Here is a 24,376-nt window from a genome sequence, read left to right as displayed (position 1 = left end):
GCTGATACAATAAATCAAAATACAGCAGTGGATTAGAAGTGAAAATCATGAAGATTTGTATGTGTGAAGCCAGATGGTGTCTTTGTTGTCAAATGTGTGTCTTCAAGGCCCTTTTCCATTCCCACCTCTAGCAAAGCCTGAGGGACCTCCCACCTTCTGCATCTGCAGCTTTCTCTACGCATTTTCTTTAGCACTCCCCACTCTGCCTCGTGTGCTGTTACTCCTGTTTTCTCTGCTCTCCGCTCCATCGGAAGCTCCTTGTGAACCCAAACATCCCTGCTCAACCGATATTCCCTTCAGCACTTAGCACAGTGCTGTGGGTTTTAACTATCTGAAGGTGGAGGTAAGTGCTGGGATTAGGTCCCTTAAGTGCAGTTCAGTGGTATCAACCGAGTGCTTAACCCGGTTGTTATTCTCTCTTCCCTTTTCCCCAGATATAATACCAATTATAATTTTTTACAACATTCCACATTTAAAAACAAACACACCTAGATCAAGTGTTTGGGTTAGCGCTCTGCTCAAGGACAGAAGGAGAAGCAGGCACGTGTTAGCGCTGCTTCCAAAAACTACCTTCTACTCAACTACTTGACCTGAGAGGCAAGTTTCATAAATCTTCTGGCAATGGCAGTTGAGTTCTGCTTAGCTCTGATTTTAAACCAAGACATAGGTCATTACCTAAACTTCCAAATTGATTAAGACCTCAGTTTCCTTTTTAAAATTTTTACTGAAAGAAATCAGCCTTGGGTGAGGAAAGTTCACACACAGACTGGGGCCTGCCCTGCCTGGTTTGCCCAAACCCCGAGGTTAGACAGTTGTGACTAGAACTTTAAGAAAATCCACTAAAGGTGATATTTTAAATGGGACATAAAAGAATGCTTTTGGCAAGTTAATGGTGGCAGCTGAGGTAATGTATTTCCACCTGTGACACACAGAGAGGAATGAAACTTTTAGAGTAATTTTTAGAGTCATTCTAATAATGTAGCAGTTATCTACTTGTGCTATATTTGTGTTGTAGTGATCATTCCCCTTTAGAATATTTTTATAAGTTAAGCAACTGCTGACTGGAAAAAAAGAATTATTACTTTATTTAATTATTTTGAGACTGTCAAAATTTATTTATTTTCAGGCTGTCACCCTGGCTGGAGTGCAGTGGTACAATCTTGGCTCACTGCAACCTCCACCTCCTGGATTCAAGTGATTCTCCTTCCTCAGCCTCCTGAGAGGCTAGTACTGTAGGCATGTGCCACCACTCCTGGCTAATTTTTGTATTTTTAGCAGAGACAGGGCTTCACCATGTTGGCCAGGCTGGTCTTAAATTCTTGACCTCAAGTGATCCACCCACCTTGGCCTTCCAAAGTGCTGGGATTACAGGCTTGAGCCACCACAGCTGGCTGACAGCCATGATTCTTAATAGTGAAGAATAGCCCAAGCACAGTGGCTCACACTTGTAATCCCAGCACTTTGGGAGGCTAAGGTGGGTGGATCACTGGATTAGGAGTTTGAGACCAGCCTGGGCAGATCACTTGAGGTTAGGAGTTTAAGACTAGTCTGGCCAACATGGTGAAACCTTATCTCTACTAAAAATACAAAGTTAGCTGGGCATGGTGGTGCACGCTTGTAATCCCAGCTACTTGGGAGGCTGAGGCAGGAAGATTGCGCCACTGCACTCCAGCCTGGGCGACACAGCAAGACTGTCTCAAAAAAGAAAATAGTGAAGAATAACCAGTTTTTATTCACCATACGCTTCATTTACAGACAAATGTCTGAAAACTCTACAATGTTATTGTTTATTTTTGGCTGGGTGTGGTGGCTTATGCCTGTAATCCCAGCACTTTGAGAGGCCAAGGTGAGCAGATCACTGGATTAGGAGTTTGCACAGCCTGGGCAACATGGCTTTACAAAAATTAGCCTGGTATGGTGGCATACATCTGTAGTATCAGCTACTTGGGAGGCTGAGGTGGGAGGATCACTTGAGCCCAGGAGGTTGCAGTGAGTCATGATCATGCTACTGTGCCCCAGCCTGGGTGACAGAGCCAGACCCTGTCTCAAAATAAAAAAAAAAAACGAAAAAAGAAATTGTTAGTATTTTCCTAGGACTTCTTTTGTGTTGCCTTACTGATGATGTAAACCACATTCCTATTCAGATAGGCATCTTAAGATGTTATAAAGGTTGCTTTTTCTTAAATATTTGGGTGTTTAATCTCAAAATCTAGTTATAACATTATAGTGCTTTTTTTTAGTACTTTTCTCTCATACATGAATTTTTATGTAGGACTAATGCACTTTAAATTTCTTAAGTAGTTACATATTGAGAGCAAGCCATTTGTTGCATGTTTATGGAATGTCTATTGTCCGTCAAGCATTATGGATACCATAGTATACAAAACCAACAAGGTCTCTACCTTCATGGAACTTACCTTCTAGAGCTGTGTCTGCCAGCATGGTGACCAGCAGCCTTCTGAGCCTATCAAATATTTGAAATGTAGGTAGTCCACATTGAGGTGTGCTATCAGAGTAAAACGCATGCTGGGTTTTAAGGCTTAAGATCAAGAACCGAATGTAAAATACATCATTGATATTTTTTGATACTGACGCACTGAAATGCAGCATTTTTAATATATTGAGTTTAATTAAATATATGTTTCTTTATTTTTGTTTTTCATCACACACACATCCATGTAAGAAACATATTCTTGAAATTTGTTTTATTAAAACTCGGTTAAGGTGAATTTTCCTGTGGGAAACTGAAAATCAGTAGGGGGATCGCATTATGTTTCTGTCGGGCAGCGCGGGTGTACAGGAGGAGACCTGAACGAGGGAGCCTGTGCCTGTGTGAATGCAGGTATGAACAGTGCTAGGATAGAGAAGCACAGGGTTCTCCAGAAGCAGTCAACAAGGGGCCTTCCGGCTAAGGGAGTCAGGGAGGCACTCCCTAAAAATACACCCTTTAAACTGCACTGGCAAATGTGCAGGCACTGTCCAGGCAGGGTGGAGGAAGGCCGTTTCCACCACAGGGACAGAGGCTCTGAGCTAAGTAAGGGCTAAGTGATTGCCCTGGCTGCTATGCACTTGAGCCAGGCCTCTGGTCTGGGACTTCAGTGATTGATGGATTGATTGATTGATAGGTTAACTACCATTGAGACACCAACAGGAAGTGAAGAGAGCTCTGACCAGGTTTCCTGACAGCCTGCCCCATTCAGCTTTTCCCACAGTTGCTTCGTACCATGATGAGAATATCATTTTTAATCTCATAGTTTAAACTTCTAAAACATTTTCCCTTTCTCAGGTATACTGAAGGAGATACCGAGAAGTTAAAGATGTACCAGTCTCTCTTTGGGAATGACTGGAAAACGATTGGCGAGATGGTGGCCCGCAGTAGCCTGTCCGTGGCCCTGAAGTTCTCCCAGATCAGCAGTCGTAAGTGGCGGCCACCAGTGCCCACCTGTGTGAAGAAATTAACCCTGACAGGCCTGGTTCAGCCATAACTGATCCAGTGCCCAGAAATCACCCCAGACCTATCTTCTGTGAGAGCTTTCTTTTTTCTTTTTTTTGAGACAGAGTCTCACTCTTTGCCAGGCTGGAGTGCAGTGGCAAAATCTCAGCTCACTGCAACCTCCGCCTCTCAGGTTCAAGCGGTTCCCCTGCCTTAGCCTCCCGAGTAGCTGGGACTATAGGCATGTACTACTGTGCTGGCTAATTTTGTGTGTTTTTAGTAGAGATGGGGTTTCACCATGTTGTCTAGAATGGTCTCAATCTCCTGACCTTGTGATCTGCCTGCCTCAGCCCCCCAAAATGCTGGGATTACAAGTGTAAGCCACCATGGCCAGCCGAGAGCTTTGTTTCTTAAGCTCTTCTCTATACTAATGGATTTGGTTTCGTCATGTGTATTCAGTGAAACCACGCAACCTTTACCTACTAGACTGATTTTTACCATACTTTAGTAACTGTCCATGCAAATGTAACTGCCAAGTGGACCAGCACCCCCAAGAAACTGGTGGTAGAGCCTGGGCATAGGGTCACTTCCCCGTGGTGGCGTGGGACACCTTGGGAGGGAGGCAGGCATGTAGTTCATGCCTGTCGGGCAGGGACTTCTCTCAAAACCAGTGTTAGTGACCTGTCTCTGTCTCCCTTTCCTCAAAGGTTTCCTTTAAGGAGACAGTCCTTATGGGGGTTACTGCTTAGCACGGGGCTCGTACACTCCAGCCACACAGGTAGTGCCTTGCAGCCAGTTCTTCAAGTTTCCAAGAATTGAAGGGAAAATCTTGAATTTTTTTTTTTTTTTTTTTTTTTTTTTTTTGTGAACTCTAGATACTTTTTTTCTTTCTTGGAAATCTCTTGATTTTTAAATACTCATCCAAATTGTTAATGAGGGGAAAATGTAACATTCAGTGGGCCAAACCAAAGAGAATTGCAGGCTGCCAGTGTGAGGCTCCTTACTTAGCGTGACTGTGAGTGTCTGGTGAAGAAGGGTGAACCATCGATGCTTTGGGCATCCACCATTGATTCACCTTCAGAAATCCTCAGGTGCTTTCATCAAGTACTGTGTTGGTATCATTGTGGCTATGAATGTTACACTAGGAATGCTTGACCAGGAGACATGTATAGAACATAAAAGTCATTTGGTTGGTTTTTTCCCCCCATTAAGTATTTGGGAACCTCACAGTTTCATGCAGGAGACATTGTTCTCGGAAACAGGATGAACAACTATTTTGAAATAAATAAATAAAGCATTGCTTTGGCCGGCACAGTGGCTCATACTTGTAAGCCCAGCACTTTGGGAGGCCAAGGTGGGTGGATCACAAGGTCAGGAGATCAAGACCAGCCTGGCCCACGCAGTGAAACCCTGTATCTACTAAAAATACAAAAATTAGCTGGGAGGCTGAGGCAGGAGAATTGCCTGAACCCAGGAGGTGGAAGTTGCAGTGAGCTGAGATCGCACCACTGCACTCTAGCCTGGGCGACAGAGCCAGAATCCGTCTCAAAAAAAAAAAATTGTTTTAAGATAGGACTTCTTTGCCAGGCGTGGTGGCTCATGCCTATAATCTCAGCACTTTGGGAGGCCGAGGTGGGCAGATCACGAAGTCAGGATATTGAGACCATCCTAGCTAATACCGTGAAACCCTGTCTCAAAATACAAAATACAGAAAATTAGCTGGGTGTGGTGGCATGTGCCTGTAGTCCCAGCTACTCAGGAGGCTGGGGCAGGAGAATCGCTTGAACCTGGGAGGTGGAGGCTACAGTGAGCAGGGATTGTGTCACTGCACTCCAGCCTGGGAGACAGAGTGAGACTCCATCTCAAAAAAAAAAAAAGGACTTCTTTAATACTTTCTGGCTTTAGTTCTTAAAAAGAGTCCATGACCATGTTAATAATTCATTTAAATGTGTACATAATTGTGTTTATTATTTATTCGTTTTATTGCTTTATAATTGAGATACCCATTATTTCTGAAAAGTACCTGATTTATCATTTCTTTTTTAATATTGTGTTTGAAAGCAAATAGATTAGCAACTGTAAGCCCATCCTTTTATATCTACAGAAAGAAATCGTGGTGCTTGGAGTAAGTCAGAAACCCAGAAACTAATCAAGGCTGTTGAAGAAGTGATTCTAAAGAAAATGTCTCCCCAGGAGTTAGAAGACGTGGATTCCAAACTCCAAGGAGATCCTGAGAGTTGCCTATCAATTGTTCGGGAAAAACTCTACAAAGGCATATCTTGGGTAGAAGTAGAAGCCAAAGTGAAGAGCAGAAATTGGATGCAGTGTAAAAGTAAGTGGTAAGTTCTCTCTATCTCTCCATCTTCTGTGGAGAGGTGAGGTTACCAAGAACATCTGCGTAACTGCCATGTGGAAGCTTATGTGTCATGTCTAGTCCACTGCCCCGCTGCTTCAGTATCACAGTATCACACTCTGATGTAAATTAGCACCTAAATAGCCCTGATGCATTGAAGATTATATGGTTTCCTCCTAAGGAACCTGAACCTTTTATTCCCCCCCCACCCCGAGATGGAGTCTTGGACAGTTGCTCAGGCTGTAGTGCGGTGGCACAATCTCTGCTCACTGCAGTCTCTGCCTCCTGGGTTCAAACAATTCTCCTGCCTCAGCCTCCTGAGTAGCTGGGACTACAGGCATGCACTACCACGTCCAGCTAATTTTTTTGTATTTTTATTAGAGACCATGTTGGCCAGGATGGTCTCGATCTCCTGACCTCATGATCCACCCACCTCGGCCTCCCAAAGTGCTGGGATTACAGGCATGAGCCACCACACCCGGCATTTTTTTTTTTTAAACATTTTAGTTTTTATTTTAAGTTCCAGGGTACATGTGCAGAATGTGCAAGTTTGTTGCAAGAACCTGAACCTTTTTAAAACTGAATATTGACTTCTGATTTCTTTACTCTCTTTCTAAGTCTTTAATAAAACGAGGTAGCAGTCTGTTGGTAATATTAGAAGAAAAGACAGGGGCTGAGCATGGTGGCTTATGCCTGTAATCTCAATACTTTAGGAGGCTGAGGCAGGCAGATCACAGATCATAGGAGTTCAAGACCAGCCTGGCCAACATGGTAAAACCCTGTCTCTACCGAAAGTACAAAAATTAGCCAGATGTCGTGGCTCATGCCTAGAGTCCCAGGTACTCAGGAGGCTGAGGTGGGAGGGAGGGAGGAAACATACAGAGAGAAATCACAAGTGTAGTGATCAATAGCAGCTCTGCCCTTCTAATATGCTTTCTATTTCAGCAGTTCCTCAGTGGAAGTGAGGTAGGCATACTGCTGGCTGCATCAGTCACATAGAGATAGTTTCAGTCCTGCTCTTGCCACACATTCTTTGCTGGATATAGCTTTTCCAAGACCTGGAGAGTTGCAGAGCTGGATGTCCAGCTGCAGCGAGACTCCTTAAACCAGTGGTTCTGGACGCTCATGACACCCCAAATTGTGCACGAAGGGCACTCAGTGGCTCTTGAATAATAAATAGGAGTGAAATCCAGAGTAGCATATTTTATGTTAAAAGCAGACTCCTGGATCACACTGTTTACGTACCTTACAACTCCAGGGAAATAAACTCCAAAGAACCAGGAATGTTGAAGGAACCAGAGCTCTTTCTACTCCCTATTTTTAGCTGAAAGAAAGAAGAGTGAGTAGTAAGCCTCGATTGGAGGATGATACACCATTGTTAAAAAGAGGGTTGGGCACGGTGGCTCACAACTGTAATCCCAATGCTTTGAGAGGCCAAGGCAGGCAGATCACAAGGTCAGGAGATTGAGACCATCCTGGCTAATACGGTGAAACCCTATCTCTACTAAAAATACAAAAAATTAGCTGGGTATGCTGGCGCATGCCTGTAGTCCCAGCTACTTGGGAGGCTGAGACAGGAGAATTGCTTGAACTGGGGAAGCGGGGGTTGCAGTGAGCTGAGATCATGCCATTGTACCCCAGCCAGGGTGGCAGAGCAAGACTTTGTTTAAAAAAAAAAAAAGACATGGGCTGGGTGCGGTGGCTCAAGCCTGTAATCCCAGCATTTTGGGAGGCCGAGGTGGGTGGAATCACTAGGTCAACAGATCGAGACCATCCTGCCCAACATGGTGAAACCCCGTCTCTACTAAAAATACAAAAAATTAGCTGGGCATGGTGGCACATGCCTGTAATCCCAGCTACTCAGGAGGCTGAGGCAGGAGAATTGCCTGAACCCAGGAGCGGAGGTTTCGGTGAGCCGAGATCACGCCATTGCACTCCAGCCTGGGTAACAAGAGCGAAACTCCGTCTCAAAAAAAAAAATTTAATTTAATTTTAAAAAGACATGGTGATCATTAAGGGTAGTACTGCTGCAAGATCAGCATAATTAAGGTAACATGCAAGAGTTTGCTGTTAATTTGAGATAAAAATAGGAAACTTTGAACATATATGTACCTTATGTAACATTGAAATGACCTCCACTGGTACATTTCAACCCTGTAAACGTGGATGGCTGTCATTAAGAGCAACAGTGCTATTGATCAGAGTGTGTATCATATACTCCGTTACCAAGAATGTAAGTATAACAGCTAATGATCTATCAGATTATGACACATTTTGCTATTCAAGATAAGTAGTTTTGAAATACTTTTTTTTTTTTGAGATGGAGTTTCGCTCTTGTTACCCAGGCTGGAGTGCAATGGCGCGATCTCGGCTCACCGCAACCTCCGCTCCTGGGTTCAGGCAATTCTCCTGCCTCAGCCTCCTGAGTAGCTGGGATTACAGGCACACGCCACCATGCCCAGCTAATTTTTTGTATTTTTAGTAGAGACGGGGTTTCACCATGTTGACCAGGATGGTCTCGATGTCTCCACCTGCCTCAGCCTCCCAAAGTGTTGGGATTTCAGGCTTGAGCCACCGCGCCTGGCCTAAAATATTTTTAACTGGGTCACGGCCCTTACTAGAAACTTCAGTCAGCCTGCAGCTGCTAGCTTTGGCATTAGAGGAATCATCAAATCATTTATCACTTTACTAAATTTGTCTTATTTGATGTTCCAAGGCTGGCAATGGTAATAAGACCAATGGCTGTGTGCATAGTCAGAATACATTGAGGATCAGGCACTGTGGCTCACACCTGTAATCCCAGTGATTTGGAAGGCCAAGGCAGGTGGATCACTTGAGGCCAGGAATTTGAGACCAGCCTGGCCAACATGGTGAAACCCTGTCTATACTAAAAATACAAAAATTAGCCTGCTGTTGTGCATGCCTGTAATCCCAGCTACTCCGAGGCTGAGGCTTGAGAATCGCTTGAACCCAGGAGGTGGAGGTTGCAATGAGCTGAGACCATAGCACTGCACTCCAGCCTGCGTGACAGAGTGAGACTCTGTCTCAAAAAAAGAAAAGTTAGAAGTTGGTTCTGAATGAGAGCAATTTAGATGAGAAACATACAGGAAATTTTAATGAAAACTCTACCCTTGAAAGTGAACTATATTTTTCTTCCTTTTAATGCAGGACAGAAATTCTAACCAAGAGGATGACCAATGGTCAGCGCCTATACTATGGAGTTAATGGCCTGCAGGCCAAAGTTAACCTAATTGAAAGGTACGGAAATAGAAACAGAGGCCTCTTAACTTTCTGTCTCTAGTCAAAGAGAAGCTGTTAACCCAGCAGAGTGCAGTGAGATTGCCAGGGTCCAAATGCTTGTTCCAGCAATTCCTGCATGTATTGTGGGCATATGAACTCCCAAGTCTCACTTTACCCATCTTAACTCATCTACTGAGGATGATGATAGTCATACCTACCTCTTCGTGCTTTCAGGAGGATAAAAGAAAATAACGTGTGAAATGTACTGTGTGCCCCATGTAGTTATTTTAGTCTTTGGAGCATTTCATATGGATATAAATTATTATGCCCATTGGAAAATGGGGGTAGGTGATTCAGACAGAGCCCTCCTGTGCTCCAGCACGAGCTTATTGGTGTCATCCTTGCTTGTCTTTGGTTTTGTCTTTAAGTTTCTGGTCCCTGCAGGGTCCCCCCTGAAGTGTTGAAGGGTGGCGAGGGAAAGGGGGACGTGGGCCTGTTTTGTGATGTGTGTGAAACTAGTGGACCTGGCCAATGAGTCTACTGAGGAACAGCAAAGAGCAGCAGAAGCCTTGGGTCCTGGCCCTGCGTCTGCCTTCATTCCCTCTACCTCACGCATGAACTCTGCCTAAGGCTCACTGTGGGTTTCCTGATCCTCTTTCCTAGGGGTGGATCAAGGGGGTGGTTATGCCCCGCCCAGTCTTCCCTGCTGGAGAGACACCATTGATTAGCAGATCGAAGAAGGGCATCTCAAGCAGGCCTGGGTTCATTAGTCATGCAGTCTAGAGCCCGTGACTGACTCTCTTGGCACCATTTCCCTGTCCGTAGAGTCCAGTGGTGTGGAGGGTTACCGTAAATGGATTTGTGCACTTTAAGGTCTTAACTGGCTGGGCATGGTGGATGATGCCCATAATTCCAACAGAAAATTAAAAAATTAGCCAGGCATCGTACCATGCCCTTGTGGTTCCAACTACTTGAGAAGCTGAAGTAAGAGAGTTGCCTGAGCCCAGGAGGTTGAGGCTGCAGTGAGCCATGATCACGCCACTGCAGTCCAGCCAGGGTGATAGAGTGAGACCCTGTGTCAAAAAAAAAAGAACTTCACAGTGTCTGTCACATAGCATAGATGCACTCTTCCTGTGTGTCTATGCTGAATGATGAGGTGGTGTTTTTTACTATGAGAAAGCAACATGGTTTGGTGAGAGACGCAAAGGACTCAGAAGGAGGAGAGGGATCTTTTCAGCCCATCTCTGTAGCCCACCAACTCACTGACCTTGGATTAACCTTGGGCTGGGATGCTGACCTCACCAGGCATGTGTAATGAGGGAGCCAATATGGGCGAAATCACAGGAACTTTCCAGCTCTCAGCATTCCATGTGTCCCTGAAGATGTCTGTCATGCTGATTTTGCTTGAAAATTTAATTTTTATTTTTTCTCACAGGTTGTATGAAATAAACGTGGAAGATACTAATGAAATAGACTGGGAAGATCTTGCTAGTGCCATAGGGTAAGACCATTTGTTTAATATTAAATTAAAATGTCATACAAGGTGGTTCACACCTGTAATCCCAGCACTTTGGGAGGCCAAGGCGGGTGAATCACGAGGTTAGGAGTTTGAGATCAGCGTGGCCAATATGGTGAAACCCTGTCTCTACTAAAAATACAAAACTTAGCTTGGTGTAGTGGCAGGTGTCTGTAATCCCAGCTATTTGGGAGGCTGAGGCAGAGAATTGCTTGAACCCAGGAGACAGAGGTTGTAATGAGCCAAGATCATGCTACTGTACTCCAGCCTGGGTGACAGACTAAGACTCCATCTCAAAAAAATAACTAATTAAAATCAGAGATAATATAATAACTGCCTATCATTTTACTGGGCTGATAATGATCATGATCACACCATGATTGCTGTATTTGGAATTTTGTTTAAGTGGTGGTTAAAATTCAGTGTATTTGCTAGGAAACCAACCTGTTAATGCAGAGGAAAACATAATTTTAGGAGCAAACTGTACATAAAGGCTCTCAGCTGCTAGATAGATGAGGTTTTTATGATAGTAAATATTTCATTAGTTGGATATGCTGTTTATTTTTCTTCCCTTTTCTTAATGTCACATACATCATCACACCTCAGATGTTTTGTGATTACAGATTTTAGCTAGAGCATATATGTGGCCCACCCACTTCCCTCCTATTTCAGTTTTCCAGTGGAAAAACAATTGCCTAAGGAAGTATTACCATACAGTTGAGTTGACCTCGGCAGGCAATGGAGGTGAGATTGTAGGTTATTTTCCCAGTACATACATTTTATCAAGTTCAGTTATTGAAAAATCAAAGACTCAGACTTTTACTCTTTACCTACCAAATACAAGTGCCTATATGCCAGGCATTTTTCTAGGCTCTGGGGATACAACACTGAACAAAAGACAAATTCCTTGCCTGGTGGAGCTTCCATTCTGCTAACGCAGATACCAAGTTTTATATACTATAGAATTAACCTAAAAACTACATTGATAGGCCAGGCCATGGTGGCTCACGCCTGTAATCCCAGCACTTTGGGAGGCTGAGTTAGGCAGATCATGAGGTCAGGAGATCGAGACCATCTTGGCCAACACAGTGAAACCCTCTCTAAAATTAATTAATTAATTCAATTAAAGCCTACATTGATAATAATGATAGCAAACTAATAATAATTATTGGTTACCTTCTGTATCCCAAGCACAAAAGGTAGAGATGAATAGGACTTTAGGAACTCACATTTTATTCCAGGAAGAGACTGTAAACAAATAAGCTCATTTCAGACAGCAAAGGTACCAAAAAGCAAACAAAAACAGGGTAGAAGAGACTGGGGGTCAGGGGGCAATCAGATAGGGTGGTTAGGGAAGACTTTGGGAAGCAGAAGTGGTAGCCATGTGTGGATGAGCTTGAAGAGTATTTGGACAGAGAGGAGTGAACGCAGACACCTTGAGCCGGCACTGGCTGGGCACCTTCAAGGGACTGGAAAGGGGCCAGGTGGCCCAGGACAGTGAGTAAAATGATGACAGCAGACAGGCTGGGTGAGTCTGCAGGGCCAGACCCCCACGCCTCAGGGTACTTCAGACATTTGACAGCACGGCACACACTCCAGACATCGAGGAATTCCAGTACACTCTCAACACTAGCAATTCTGTAGCTCGGTGGTTTTCAGCCCAACTCTCACTTAAGAATCATCTGGGGAACTTTTAAAAAATACGAGTACCACACGAGTGGGATTGGTCTGCTGTGGGGTCTGGCCATCAGGAATTGTTCAGGGCTCCAGGTGATTTCTGATATGCCACCCTGCTGAGACCTGGTGCTTTCTCGATGATTAAATGACTTGGTGGGTTCCCAGTTAGAACGTTTAGTTGTGTGTAAGAATTCAAATGCAGAACTGAATATCATGCCCCACCCATAAGAAAAAGGACTTGACTGTTAGTTTGATTTTACCTGTTTTTTGGAATAGATAATAGATTACATAGTCCAGTATTAAAGAAAAGTGAAAGGAAACACAGTGAAAAGTATCCCCTCACCACCCACCAGCCATGCAGCCCTGCAGGAAACCAATGTCTATTTTCCGAAGATGGTTTATGCAGAACGTCTGCTGAATCTGAGTGATGTTCGATGGCTAACGTTGGCTATTTATACCTACTCTCTTTTCTCACTCCTTGAATAGGAGTTACCAGAGATTGTCTTTTCAAAGCACCAGCCCTGATTGCACTGACCCTATCTTGTGACTGTTCTACAGTCAGCTCTTTATCATACCCTCCTTTCAGCTCTCTTTGAGTTGATCTTACTCTTGTTTTTCAACTTCATGAGATGGGTTCTTAGCTCATTTTCCATTTTCCTTTCTTTGTAATGTACATTGAAGGCCGTATGTTTTCTTCTAAGTACTGCTTTATTAGCAAAGCCTAATTTTTTTTTTCAGAAACTTTATTAGGAAAATTTTAGACAGATACAAAATAAGTGAACCTTCATGTACCCATCACCCCAGTTCAGCAACTGTCAAAATCCAGCCATCCTTATTAAACATCTACATTCACCTCCTCTAATGATCGTTGTCTTTTTTAGTAAATTTTACATACTCTGCAGCCTTGGTACCTTTCAAAATTCAAATAATTCTAGTAATTCCATTTGGAATCAAATAATTCCATTTCTAGCAATACATTCTACAAAATAACTTCACATATATGTGAAATGACTTGTATACAGAATAACTGACTGCAAAATGCCTGTTAATAGGGGACTGGCTATATATGTATTTTACCCATACAGTGAAATTCCTTATAGCTACAAAAAATAACGAGAAAGCCTCTCAGTGGTGGGGCACAGAGAGTGCCAGCCTTTCAGTGCTGGGGCACAGAGAGTGCCAGCCCTTCAGTGCTGGGGCACAGTCTCGGGTGAGGAAACGCTGCGCAGGTCCGGGGTGCTGTGCCAGTGCCACAGAACAGAGGGAAGCTGTGATGCATGCTTGTGTTTCGGGGCTTCCACTCTCTGTGCTCTGGACCAAATAAATCAAGGCTAGCCCTCCCTCCACCCCACCTGCCACTGAAGACACCCAAGAAAGGTAAATGAAATGCATGCAGAGTCTCTTAAAGGCTTCAAAAAGCTAAACAAATGGTAAGAATAATAGAAATAATAACCCTGGATCCCCTTCACCCATAATCACCTCTTCTGAACATTCTGCTACATTCATTTTAACATCCCTCTCTCCCTCCTCCAAAGGAATACAGTTTTCTTCATAACTGTTTAAGAGTTAGTGGCAGATACTATTTCCTAAGCAAGGATAGTATTTTACATAACGACAGTACAATCAGAATCAGCAAGTTTAGTACCACCGATACAGCACCACCCTCCAAAACACGGTCCACATTCAGATTTCACCAGTGGTCCCAGTGATGCCCTTGATAGCATTTCCCCCTAATTCAAGATTAAAGCAAGGATCACACGTTGCTTAACTGTTCCATTTCCTCAATGTCTTTTTTTCTTTGGAGACAAGAGTCTCACTCTGTTGCCCAGGCTGGAGGCTGGAGTACAGTGGTATGATCTCAGCTCACTGCAGCCGCCATCTCCCAGGTTCAAGTGATTCTCGTGCCTCAGCCACCCGATAGCTGGAATTACAGGCACTTACTACCCTGCCTGGATAATTTTTTTGTTTTGTTTTTTGAGACGGAGTTTCACTCTCGTTGCCCTGGCTGGAGTGCAGTAGCATGATCTTAGCTCCCTGCAACCTCTACCTTCCAGGTTCAAGTGATTCTCTTGTCTCAGCCTCTGAGTAGCTGGAATTATAGGTGCCTGCCACCACACCTGGCTAAATTTTGTATTTAGTAGAGATGGGGTCTCAAACTCTTGACCTCAGGTGATCCGCCTACCTCAGCCTCCCAAATTGCTGGGATTACAGGTGTGAGCTACCACACCCAACCGTTTTTGGTTTTTTTTTTTGGTTGTTTTTTTTTTTTTTTTTGGTATTTTTAGTAGAAATGTGGTTATGGCATGTTGTCCAGGCTGGTCTCAAACTCCTGGCATGAAGTGATTCCTCTCAAAGTACTGGGATTACAGGCATGAGCCACCATACCCAGCCTTCCTTACTGTCTTTTAATCTATGAAGATTTTCCATCTTTGCTGTTGATGATAGTGCAATTTTGGAGGAATACAGGCTAGCTGTTTTGTAGAATGTCTGCATTTGTCTGATATTTCCTCTTGAGGAGATTCAGGCTGTGTCCTTCAGGCAGGAGTACAGCATATTCCTGATGTTCTCTATCACTGCGTTATGTCACAAGGCACATGATTCTCATTTTGATTATTTGGCTAAGGCAGCATCTGCCTCTTTTCTCCACTATATAAAAATACTAGTTCTTCCTTTGGTGTTAAGAAATGGCTGTGGGGAGACATTTTGAAACTGTGTAAAGATCTGCTTCCTCTTTAAGCATCTGTCAGTTTCCTTGTGGTTTTCATTTGCATTTCTCATCTGACAAGTGAGATAGAACATGGCTCTTGTGTTTATAAAGCTGTCTCTCTTTACCTTCACTGTGACACTTCACTGCACATAGTTCTTGCATTTTAATCAATTTCCTGCCATTGGAGAAGCCACCACTCTCAATATCTGAACTGACTGCTTGCTAAGCAAGGGAGAGCTAGGCTGCAGAGCACAGGCCCTCTATATGTTGCTGAGCATCATGGGGCTCCGGGATCAGTGACTTTCAGATGCAGGGATATTGAGGGATTGTTTGGCCTTTGGTTTTGGAAGGTAGACAGTAGGGTGAGGCTGCTGCAGCCTGGCTGGCTTCTAGAGCGTGACTACTGGTGTGAGGTTGCCATTGGTCCATTAGGAAGGGTTTTGTTTTGTTTCTAGTCAGTATTCTGCTGAACCATTAGGAAGGGTTTAAACTGGTTCTAGTGGTTAGTTATTTATGGTTTGGGATTATAATCAAAGAAGAAAGGACAGTACGTCTCTTCCCTTCTTGAATTTGGAGAATTGGAACCTCTTAGTCCAGGGCCTGTCAGGACTCACAGACAGATGCCATGGTCCCAAAGCCGTTTCTTTTCTAGCTTGTCTGAGGGGCAGGGCACCCACTCTTCAGTACCATAGGCCCCAAAAGGGGAGGATGCCCTCCTTTTGAAGGAGGTGACACTAATGTGTACCCCACCAGCTCCCATCCTGAGAATGACTCATATTGACAAAGCCATCCTTTATAATGTCAAACCTCTTTTTAAAAATTCAACTTTTCTGTGGGGTGTGGTGGCTCACGCCTGTAATCCCAGCACTTTGGGAGGCCGAGGCGGGTGGATTGCTTGAGGTCAGGCATTCAAGACCAACCTGCCCAACATGGTGAAACCCTATCTCTACTAAAATACAAAAATTAGCTGGGCATGGTGACGGACGCCTATAATTCCAGCTACTAGGGAGGCTGAGGCAGGAGAATTGCCCAAACCCAGGAAGCAGAGGTTGCAATGAGCCGAGATTACACCACTGCACCCCAGCCTGGGTGACAGAGCAAGACTCCATCTCAAAAGAAAAAAAAAAAAAAATTCAACTTTTCTGTTAGATTTGTGTGTACTTTGTGACATTGCTTCAGATCACATGATTTTTTTTTAATTAAAATGGGTTTTTATAGTTTTAAGTAAAATTACATATTTAAAAACTGATTGTTAAGCTTGGTGTGGTGGCACGTGCCTGTAGTCCCAGCTTCTCTAGAGGTGAGGTGGGAGGATCGCTTCAGCCTGGGAGATGTTGCAATGACCCCAGGTGACACCACTGCATTCCAGCCTGGATGAAGAGTAAGACCCTGTCTCAAAAAAAAAAAAAGTTAAATAAAAATAAATAAAAGGGCTCTACAAAATCTGGATAGGGTAACTGATGAACTGATTATCTATTTAAGATTTAGAAATCTCAGAACTCTAAAATAGAGATTATGGCATCTACTCAAATACTGTTTGAAATACTATATATTCTCAAAGTTTTAATAACAAATTATAATAGTAAAAATTATATTGAAGGTTCAGCCTACTCAGATTCTTTTGTTTTGTTTTGAGGAGTTTCATTCTTGTTGCCCAGCCTGGAGTGCAGTGGTGTTATCTCAGCTCCCTACAACCTCCACCTCCCAGGTTCAAGCAATTCTCCTGCCTCAGCCTCCCGAGTAGCTGGGATTACAGGCATGTGCCATCATGCCCAGCTAATTTGTATTTTTAGTAGAGATGGGTTTCTCCATGTTGGTCAGGCTGGTCTCAAACTCCTGACCTCAGGTGATCCGCCTGCCTCAGCCTCCCAAAGTGCTGGGATTACAGGCGTGAGCCACTGCACCTGGCTCCTCAGATTCTTAAAGACTTCTTTGTGAATTACATAAGCAGGATTTAAGGATAGCATCTCCACCTAATGAGATGTAACACTTGCATGGATTTAAAATGTCCAGATCAATTATTGTTATTCCTCGAAGCATGGGCTTGGGTCTGCATCATGTTGGGCGCACAGCATTATGGGAAGGGGAAAGGCTCCGGCTGCCTTAGAGCTGGGGTTTCAGAGTGAGACAGATTTGGCATAGAGTCCAGGGACTTCACTTACTTAAAGTTCTTGGGCAATTGTTCCCTAATTGTCTGAGCCTTTGTTACCTCATCTGCATAATGGTTTAATAGGCCATTTGGAGGGCCAAAGGAGATAATGGGCCAGGTGCGGTTGCTCAGTCTGTAATCCCAGCACTTCGGGAGGCCAAGGTGGGTGGATCACCTGAAGTCAAGAGTTCAAGACCAGTCTAGCCAGCATGGTGAAACCCTGTGTCGACTAAAAATACAGAAATTTAGCCGGGCATGGTGACGGGTGCCTGTGATCCAGCCAGCTACCTGGGAGGCTGAGGCAGGAGAACTTGAACCCTGGAGGCAGAGGTTGCAGTGGACCAAGATCGTGCTTCTGCACTCCAGCCTGGGTAACAGAGGGAGACTCCGTCTCAAAAAAAAAAAACGAAAAGGAGACAATGCAGGAAATAAACATAGTCTGGTACCTGGCACAAGTGTGCTCAGCTAGAGGTTGCTGTGATGAAGAGGCTGGAAGAAACCAATCATCTTTCACCTTTACATGCTTAACAGATCAAATTCTTCATGCGATCATTTTAACAACTGGATTAGTTGTTTTTAAATATTCCCCTTTTATTAGGAAAAAGCGCCCAGAAAGTTACATTAGTGATTTTTACTTTAAAAAACAATTTAAGAACAGTTTCTGACCCACTTATTGTAAATTGAAATGTATTGTAAATTGAAAACATACCAAAACGTCATAAGCATCTGCTTTTTTTAGCTTTGAAAAATAAACATCCGGGAACATCTGTCTTTGAATTGTGACTAGTATGTATATGTCCTGAGTGTAATGGTTAAGAGGGTAGGATCTGGACTTACACTATCCAGTGAAGCCCCAGCTCTATCCCTGATTAGCCATGTGAGCTTGGGCAACTTCTCTGTGCCTCAGTTTCCTCATCTCTCTGGCATGGGGGGAGAGTGGTAACTCCCTCCTTGAGTTGTCACGAGGATTATTTATTGCAGCACTTAAGGCAGTTAGGGCACAACTGAGCACAAGATAAGCGTCGGCACATTAGCTGGCCTTATACTTTGCCTTCTCGACTAGTCATTCAAGTTATTTTAATTTAAACACAATCTATTCTGTATTACTGATTCTTTTTCCCCTTTACAGTTTTTTTTTTTTTTGAGATAGAGTCTAACTCTGTTGCCCAGGCTGGCATGCAGTGGCGCAGTCTCAGCTCACTGCAACCTCTGCCTCCCGGGTTCAAGCAATTCTCCTGTCTCAGCCTCCCGAACAGCTGAGACTACACACCCATGCCACCATGCCCATCTAATTTTTTGTATTTTTAGTAGGGACGAGGTTTTACCATGTTAGCCAGGATGGTCTCAGTCTCCTGACCTAGTGATCCACCTTCTCAGCCTCCCAAAGTGCTGGGATTACAGGCATGAGTCACCATGCCTGGCCCCCTTTACATTTTTTTTAAACCAAGTAAACAATAGCTTTCCATATTCCACAAAAAATTGTGTCATATTTTTATCACACATTTATCAGGATTTTGTTTATGATAAGAAAGCCATAAGCCTCACCTGAATGAATGTACTTACTACACTGTATTGAAATGATACATTTTTAAACTAACTTGCTTTTTGTATTTTCTTTCCTGTTCTAAAGTGATGTTCCTCCATCTTACGTTCAAACTAAATTTTCTAGGCTGAAAGCTATCTATGTCCCATTTTGGCAGAAAAAGACTTTTCCAGGTCAGTATTCTTCATTATTTTATGGCTAAGAACATGGCATTTGGTGGCACATGCTGGTAATGAGAGTCACCAGGGCAAGTGACTGAACTTGGAGCCTCGGCTTCATCAGTTGCAAAATGGTGAAATCAGGCAGATTATAATCCCTATTTGACAGGACTTTCAGAAGTCCTAAATGAGATCATGAACGTGTAAGGTGTGGTCACCACGGTACTTGACACTTAGTGGCCACTCTAAATAACTGAGTGCTGCTGGTGTTGCCATCACACATACACACACACTCATGCACACAGCACATGCACAGATGACATGACATGCAACACACCACATGCATGCGCTCACATACAACACATGCCGGCATGCACAACACATGTACTCACATGCACTCACACACATGCACGTGCACACAACACATGCACTCATGCACAATACATGCCCACATGCACAACACATGCACACAACATGCACTCACACACATGCACTCACATGCATATACACATCACATGACTGCACACACAATATATGCACTCACACACAACACATGCACTCCCACACACATCCACATACACACATCCACATGCACTCACATCCATACACACACAGAAACATACACATGTTCCAGAAAGAATGAAAGACACCCAGTTTATTCTTTGTAGCTATTTGTGGTTGGTTTTAGATAGGTAAGTCCCAAACTTAGTTATCAGAGCCACATGAGGAACTTGTTAAAAACACAAATTTCTGGTCAGATGCAGTGGCTTATGCCTATAATCCCAACACTCTCAGAGGCCAAGGTGGGAGGATCGCCTAAGGCGAGGAGTTCAAGACCATTCTGGGCAACGGAGAGAGACCCCAACCCCAATCTCTACCAAAAAAATACAAAAATTCACCAGGCTATGGTGTGTGTCTGTGGTCCCAGCTACTCAGGAGGCAGAGGTAGAAGGATTGCTTGAGCCTGGGAGTTCCAGGCTGCAGTGAGCCTTGATTGCACCACTGCACTGCAACTGCAAGACTGTGTCCCAAAAAAAGAAAAAAAAGCTGGGCGCAGTGGCTCATGCTTACAATCCCAGCACTTTGGGAGGCCGATGCGGGTGGATCATGAGGTCAAGAGATCGAGACCATCCTGGTCAACATGGTGAAACCCCGTCTCTACTAAAAATACAAAAATTAGCTGGACATGGTGGCGTGCGCCTGTAGTCCCAGCTACACGGGAGGCTGAGGCAGGAGAATTGCTTGAACCCAGGAGGCAGAGGTTGCAGTGAGCCGAGATCATGCCATCACACTCCAGGCTGGGTAACGAGCAAAACTCCATCTCAAGAAAAAAAAAAAAGCTGGGCGTGGTGGCTCACGCCTGTAATCCAAGCACTTTGGAGGCCAAGGCGGGCAAATCACCTGAGGTCGGGAGTTCAAGACCAGCCAGGCCAATATGGTGAAACCCCATCTTTAAAAACAATAATAAAAATAATAATAATTTAAAAAAAAAAAAAAAGATACAGATTTCTGGGCCTCATTTCAGACCTACCAATTCCTAGTCTCCAGAGTGAGTCCAGAGCCTGGATTTTCTCTAACGAGCTTGCAGGCCTGTGTGTCTCATGCCTTCTGTGTGGCACTGGTGTTTCTCCTGGACCCACCATTTGGATGATACTGTACCCTGGGCTATGATGAAATGCATCTTTGTGTTTAGCACACATCACTACCTGGGATGGAATCCTTATGAACTCCATGGCTGTGGGCAAGTCTCTTAATGTCTTTAATGCCTTGGTTTCCTCAGTTGAAAAACAAGTTGAAAATAGCATGTACCTCATAGAATTTCTGCAAGGATTGAAGAAGTGAATGTGAGTAAGCCAGTTAGAACCAAACCCTACACACAGCAACAAGAACAGTTCATAGTCATTACCAGCCTCCTATAATATGCCTTGACTTTGATAAGAGGTCTTGTACAGACAGATAACTGCACAATTAAATTTTTTTTTCTGTAGAGATCATCGACTACCTTTATGAGACTACTCTACCTTTGCTTAAAGAAAAGTTAGAAAAGATGATGGAGAAAAAAGGCACTGAAATCCAGAGTCCTGCAGCACCCAAGCAAGTGTTCCTGTTCCGAGACATCTTTTATTATGAAGACAATAGTGAAGGAGAGGACGTAGAAAAAGAAAGTTGAAGGCCAGGAGCAGTGGCCCACACCTGCAGTTCCACCACTTTGAGAGGCTGAGGCCGGCAGATCACCTGAGATCAGGAGATGGAGACCAGCCAGCCCAACATGATGAAACCCTGTTTCCACTAAAAATACAACAATTAGTCTGGTGTGGTGGCGTGCACCTGCAATCCCAACTACTTAGGAGGCTGAGGCAGGAGAATCACTTGAACCTGGGAGGCGGAAGTTGCAGTGAGCAAAGATCGCACCACTGCACTCCAGCCTGGGAGATACAGCAAGACTCTGTCAGAGAGAGAGAGAAACTGAGATTACTATTGCTTGTCCCGTTTTCTCAGTTTGATTATATTTATATACATGTCAGTAAAGCTATTTTTAGTATTGATGTTGAATAAATGTACAATGGCCAGAGGAAAGAGTATGAAATGATCATCTATACTCTTTCCTCTGGAGCATTAAAATGTATTACCATTTATATGAAAGTGTATTTGAATGTAAAAAGGAATATATGAATTGATTTAATAAATAATGACAAGTAATGGTTTTAATACGGGACAAAAGTTTCACAAATCCCTCTAATTGTAGCAGAGAATAGGGTCACATCCTATGAACATTTCGTTACATAAGTTCAGCTATATGGGTACTGAGCGAAAGTGAAAAAGTTAGCAATTTCAAAAAAGCATGCCCTCCTGCTGTGTTTCCAGTTGTTTAGATATCTGCTCTCCATGTATGTATGTATCGCATTTGTGTTAGATGGAAATTGTGAATGCACTGTTCCCTCATATTGATCTCTTTCCTTTGTCCCTGTCATAGTGTGCATATCTTATCTTTCTGAGTTTGATTCTAGTGTTCAAAGATAGGTGTTTTTCATATAAGATGTTTTGTCAAAGCAAGTCACTGAACCTCCCTAGTGTTTAACTGACTAAAAACAAAACAAAACAAAACACAGCAATCTCTTCCATTGCTTGTAGAAAAACTGGCTCAGGCCAGGCGCAATGGCTCACCCCTATAATCCCAGCACTTTGGGAGGCCAAGGCAGGAGTATCACTTGAGCCCAGGAGTTTGAGACCAGCCTGGCAACATAGCGAGACCTTGTTTCCACAAAAGAAGGAAGGGGCCGGGTGTGTAACCCCAGCACTTTGGGAGGCCAAGGCAGGTGGATCACTTGAGGTCGGGAGTTCGAGAGCAGCCTGACCAACATGGACAAAACCCCATCTCTACTAAAAATACAAAATTAGCTGGGTGTGGTGGCACATGTAATCCCAGCTACTCGGGAGGCAGAGGTGGGAGAATCATGTGAGCTCAGGAGTTTGAGGCTGCAGTGAGCTATGATGGTACCATGTACTCCAGCCTGGGCAACAGAGGCAAACCAGACTCTCAAAAAGTGTCAGTGTCAGGCACAACTGTCATATATTCAAAGATAATTTCAATGGTGGGCTATTCCATCAATCAGGAAAGCAAAACCACTCTAGATATTTCAAGTGGAGAAGAACTTAGTATAAATTGTATGTTCCTTTTGGAGGACAATTTGGTAAGATACATCAAAGCCTGAAGAGGCCAGGCACAGTGGCTCATATCTGTAATCCTAGTACTTTGGAAGGCCAAAGTGGGCAGATCACCTGAGGTCAGGAGTTCAAGACCAGCCTAGCCAACATGATGAAACTGCCTCTCTACCAAAAAAATACAAAATAATAATAATAGTTGGGTATGGTGGCATGTGCCTGTAATTCCAGCTACTTGGGAGGCTGAGACAAGAGAATCGCTTGAGCCCAGGAGGCGGAGGTTGCAGTGAGCCGAGATGGTGCCACTGCACCCCACCCTAAGTAAAAGAGTGAGACCCTGTCTCAAAAAAGAAATAATAGAGGCTGGGAATGGTGGCTTACACCTATAATCCCAGCACTTTGGGAGGCTGAGGCGGGTGTATAAGTTGAGTCTAGGAGTTTGAGACCAGCCTGGCCATGGGATAGTGAAATCCCATCTCTACCAAAAAAATACGAAAATTAGCCAGGTGTGGTGGCCTGCGCCTCTAGACTCGGCTACTCGGGAGGCTGAGGTGGAAGAATTGCTTGAACCCGGGAGGCAGAGGTTCCAGTGAGCTGAGATCATGTCACTGCACTCCAGCCTGGGCAACAGAGTGAGATTGTCTCAAAACAAAAAACATGATCTGGTTTCAGACCATATAAATCTCACCTTTTACTAAAGAAAATTACTCAGAAAGCAAAGTTAAAGAGAGAAAGGCGACCAGGCACGGTGACTCAAGCCTGTAATCCCAGCACTTTGGGAGGCCGAGGCAGGTGGATCATGAGGTCAAGAGCTCGAGACCATCTTGGTCAACATGGTGAGACCCCGTCTCTACTAAAAAATACAAAAAATTAGCTGGGCATGGTGGCGCTTGCCTGTAATCCCAGCTACTTGGGAGGCTGAGGCAGGAGAATTGCCTGAACCCAGGAGGCGGAGGTTGCGGTGAGCCAAGATGGCGCCATTGCACTCCAGCCTGGGTCACGAGAGCGAAACTCCGTCTCAAAAAAAAAAAGAGAGAGAGAGAAAGGCAATACCCACCTAGCAAGAAATAAGGCTGAGGAACACACAAAATTAGTTTTGGTGGGTTTTATTTGTTTTTGTTTTTTTTGAGACGAAGTCTTGCTCTGTCGCCCAGGCTGGAGTGCAGTGGCACAATCTTGGCTCATTGCAACCTCTGCCTCCTGGGTTCAAGCGATTCTCCTGCCTCAGCCTCCCGAGTAGCTGGGATTACAGGCATGCGCCACCATGCCTGGCTAATTTTTGTATTTTTAGTAGAGACGGGGTTTCACCATCTTGGCCAGGCTGGTCTTGAACTCCTAACCTCAGGTGATTGACGCACCTTAGCCTCCCAAGGTGCTGGGATTACAGGCGTGAGCCACTGTGTCCGGCCCACAAAATTGTTTTTAAACAGGCTTGACTATGCTTTATTTGAGTTCTTGGTCATTTTGTCCCTGTCCCTAGGCATGTGTTTCAGCTGTTTGTTTTCACTGATGGACTTCATTATCCAACGAAGTGGCCCAGCATGGCAAATATCAAGTTGGTCAGAAATTAGCATCTTAGCCAGACCAAGACATCCACCCACTGCATAGCACCATGTTCACTTCAACCAGTTCAGCTCAGCAAACATTGGTGATCTCCTGCAGTGAGCCAGGGACTGTTAGAAGCTCAAAAGACAACCGTTGACAGTACAGCCTGGGGCCTGCCTTCTTTGAGGCTACACAGTCGAGCATTTTCTGAACACCATTTCCTGTTTATTTCCTGAAATACATGCCCAGGCATTCTTCAGCCTACATTGTGCTATCTGCTGACTCCAGTTTATCCAGGCTGTCACATGATCACTTGCTATAATCACTGCTTCCTGAACGCCCTCCATTCCGGCATTCTCTCCCCCTATGGCACTTCCCTGTGTAAGACACAG

At 44.1% G+C, this 24,376-nt stretch overlaps 1 protein-coding gene across 6 annotated transcripts in view; it reads left to right on the top strand.

Moving 5' to 3' along the window:
- Window positions 1-21,881, top strand: part of TTF1 (transcription termination factor 1) — a 32,084-nt gene extending 10,203 nt beyond the window's left edge. For 2 of the 6 annotated variants that reach the window (XR_001913903.4, XR_013519793.1), the window contains 6 exons: window positions 3,287-3,417; window positions 5,538-5,765; window positions 8,955-9,044; window positions 10,462-10,527; window positions 18,706-18,791; window positions 20,765-21,881. Coding sequence is in view for 2 of the 6 variants with exons in the window: in XM_009004525.5 (XP_009002773.4) it covers window positions 3,287-3,417; window positions 5,538-5,772; window positions 8,955-9,044; window positions 10,462-10,527; window positions 18,706-18,791; window positions 20,765-20,946 (790 nt within the window). In the remaining 4 variants the exon portion in view is untranslated. Of the gene's footprint in view, window positions 1-3,286; window positions 3,418-5,537; window positions 5,773-8,954; window positions 9,045-10,461; window positions 10,528-18,705; window positions 18,792-20,764 lie in introns of all 6 variants that reach the window. The other 4 variants (XM_009004525.5, XM_035261221.3, XR_004730059.3 and 1 more) reach the window with 3 other exon arrangements.
- The last annotated feature ends 2,495 nt before the right edge of the window (window positions 21,882-24,376 follow it).

The sequence above is a fragment of the Callithrix jacchus genome, chromosome 1 (assembly GCF_049354715.1).
Source record: "Callithrix jacchus isolate 240 chromosome 1, calJac240_pri, whole genome shotgun sequence".
In the NCBI taxonomy this organism is placed as follows: Eukaryota; Metazoa; Chordata; class Mammalia; order Primates; family Cebidae; genus Callithrix; species Callithrix jacchus.
Note: the sequence above shows the minus strand (reverse complement) of the source record. Positions and strands in the feature narration are given on the sequence as shown.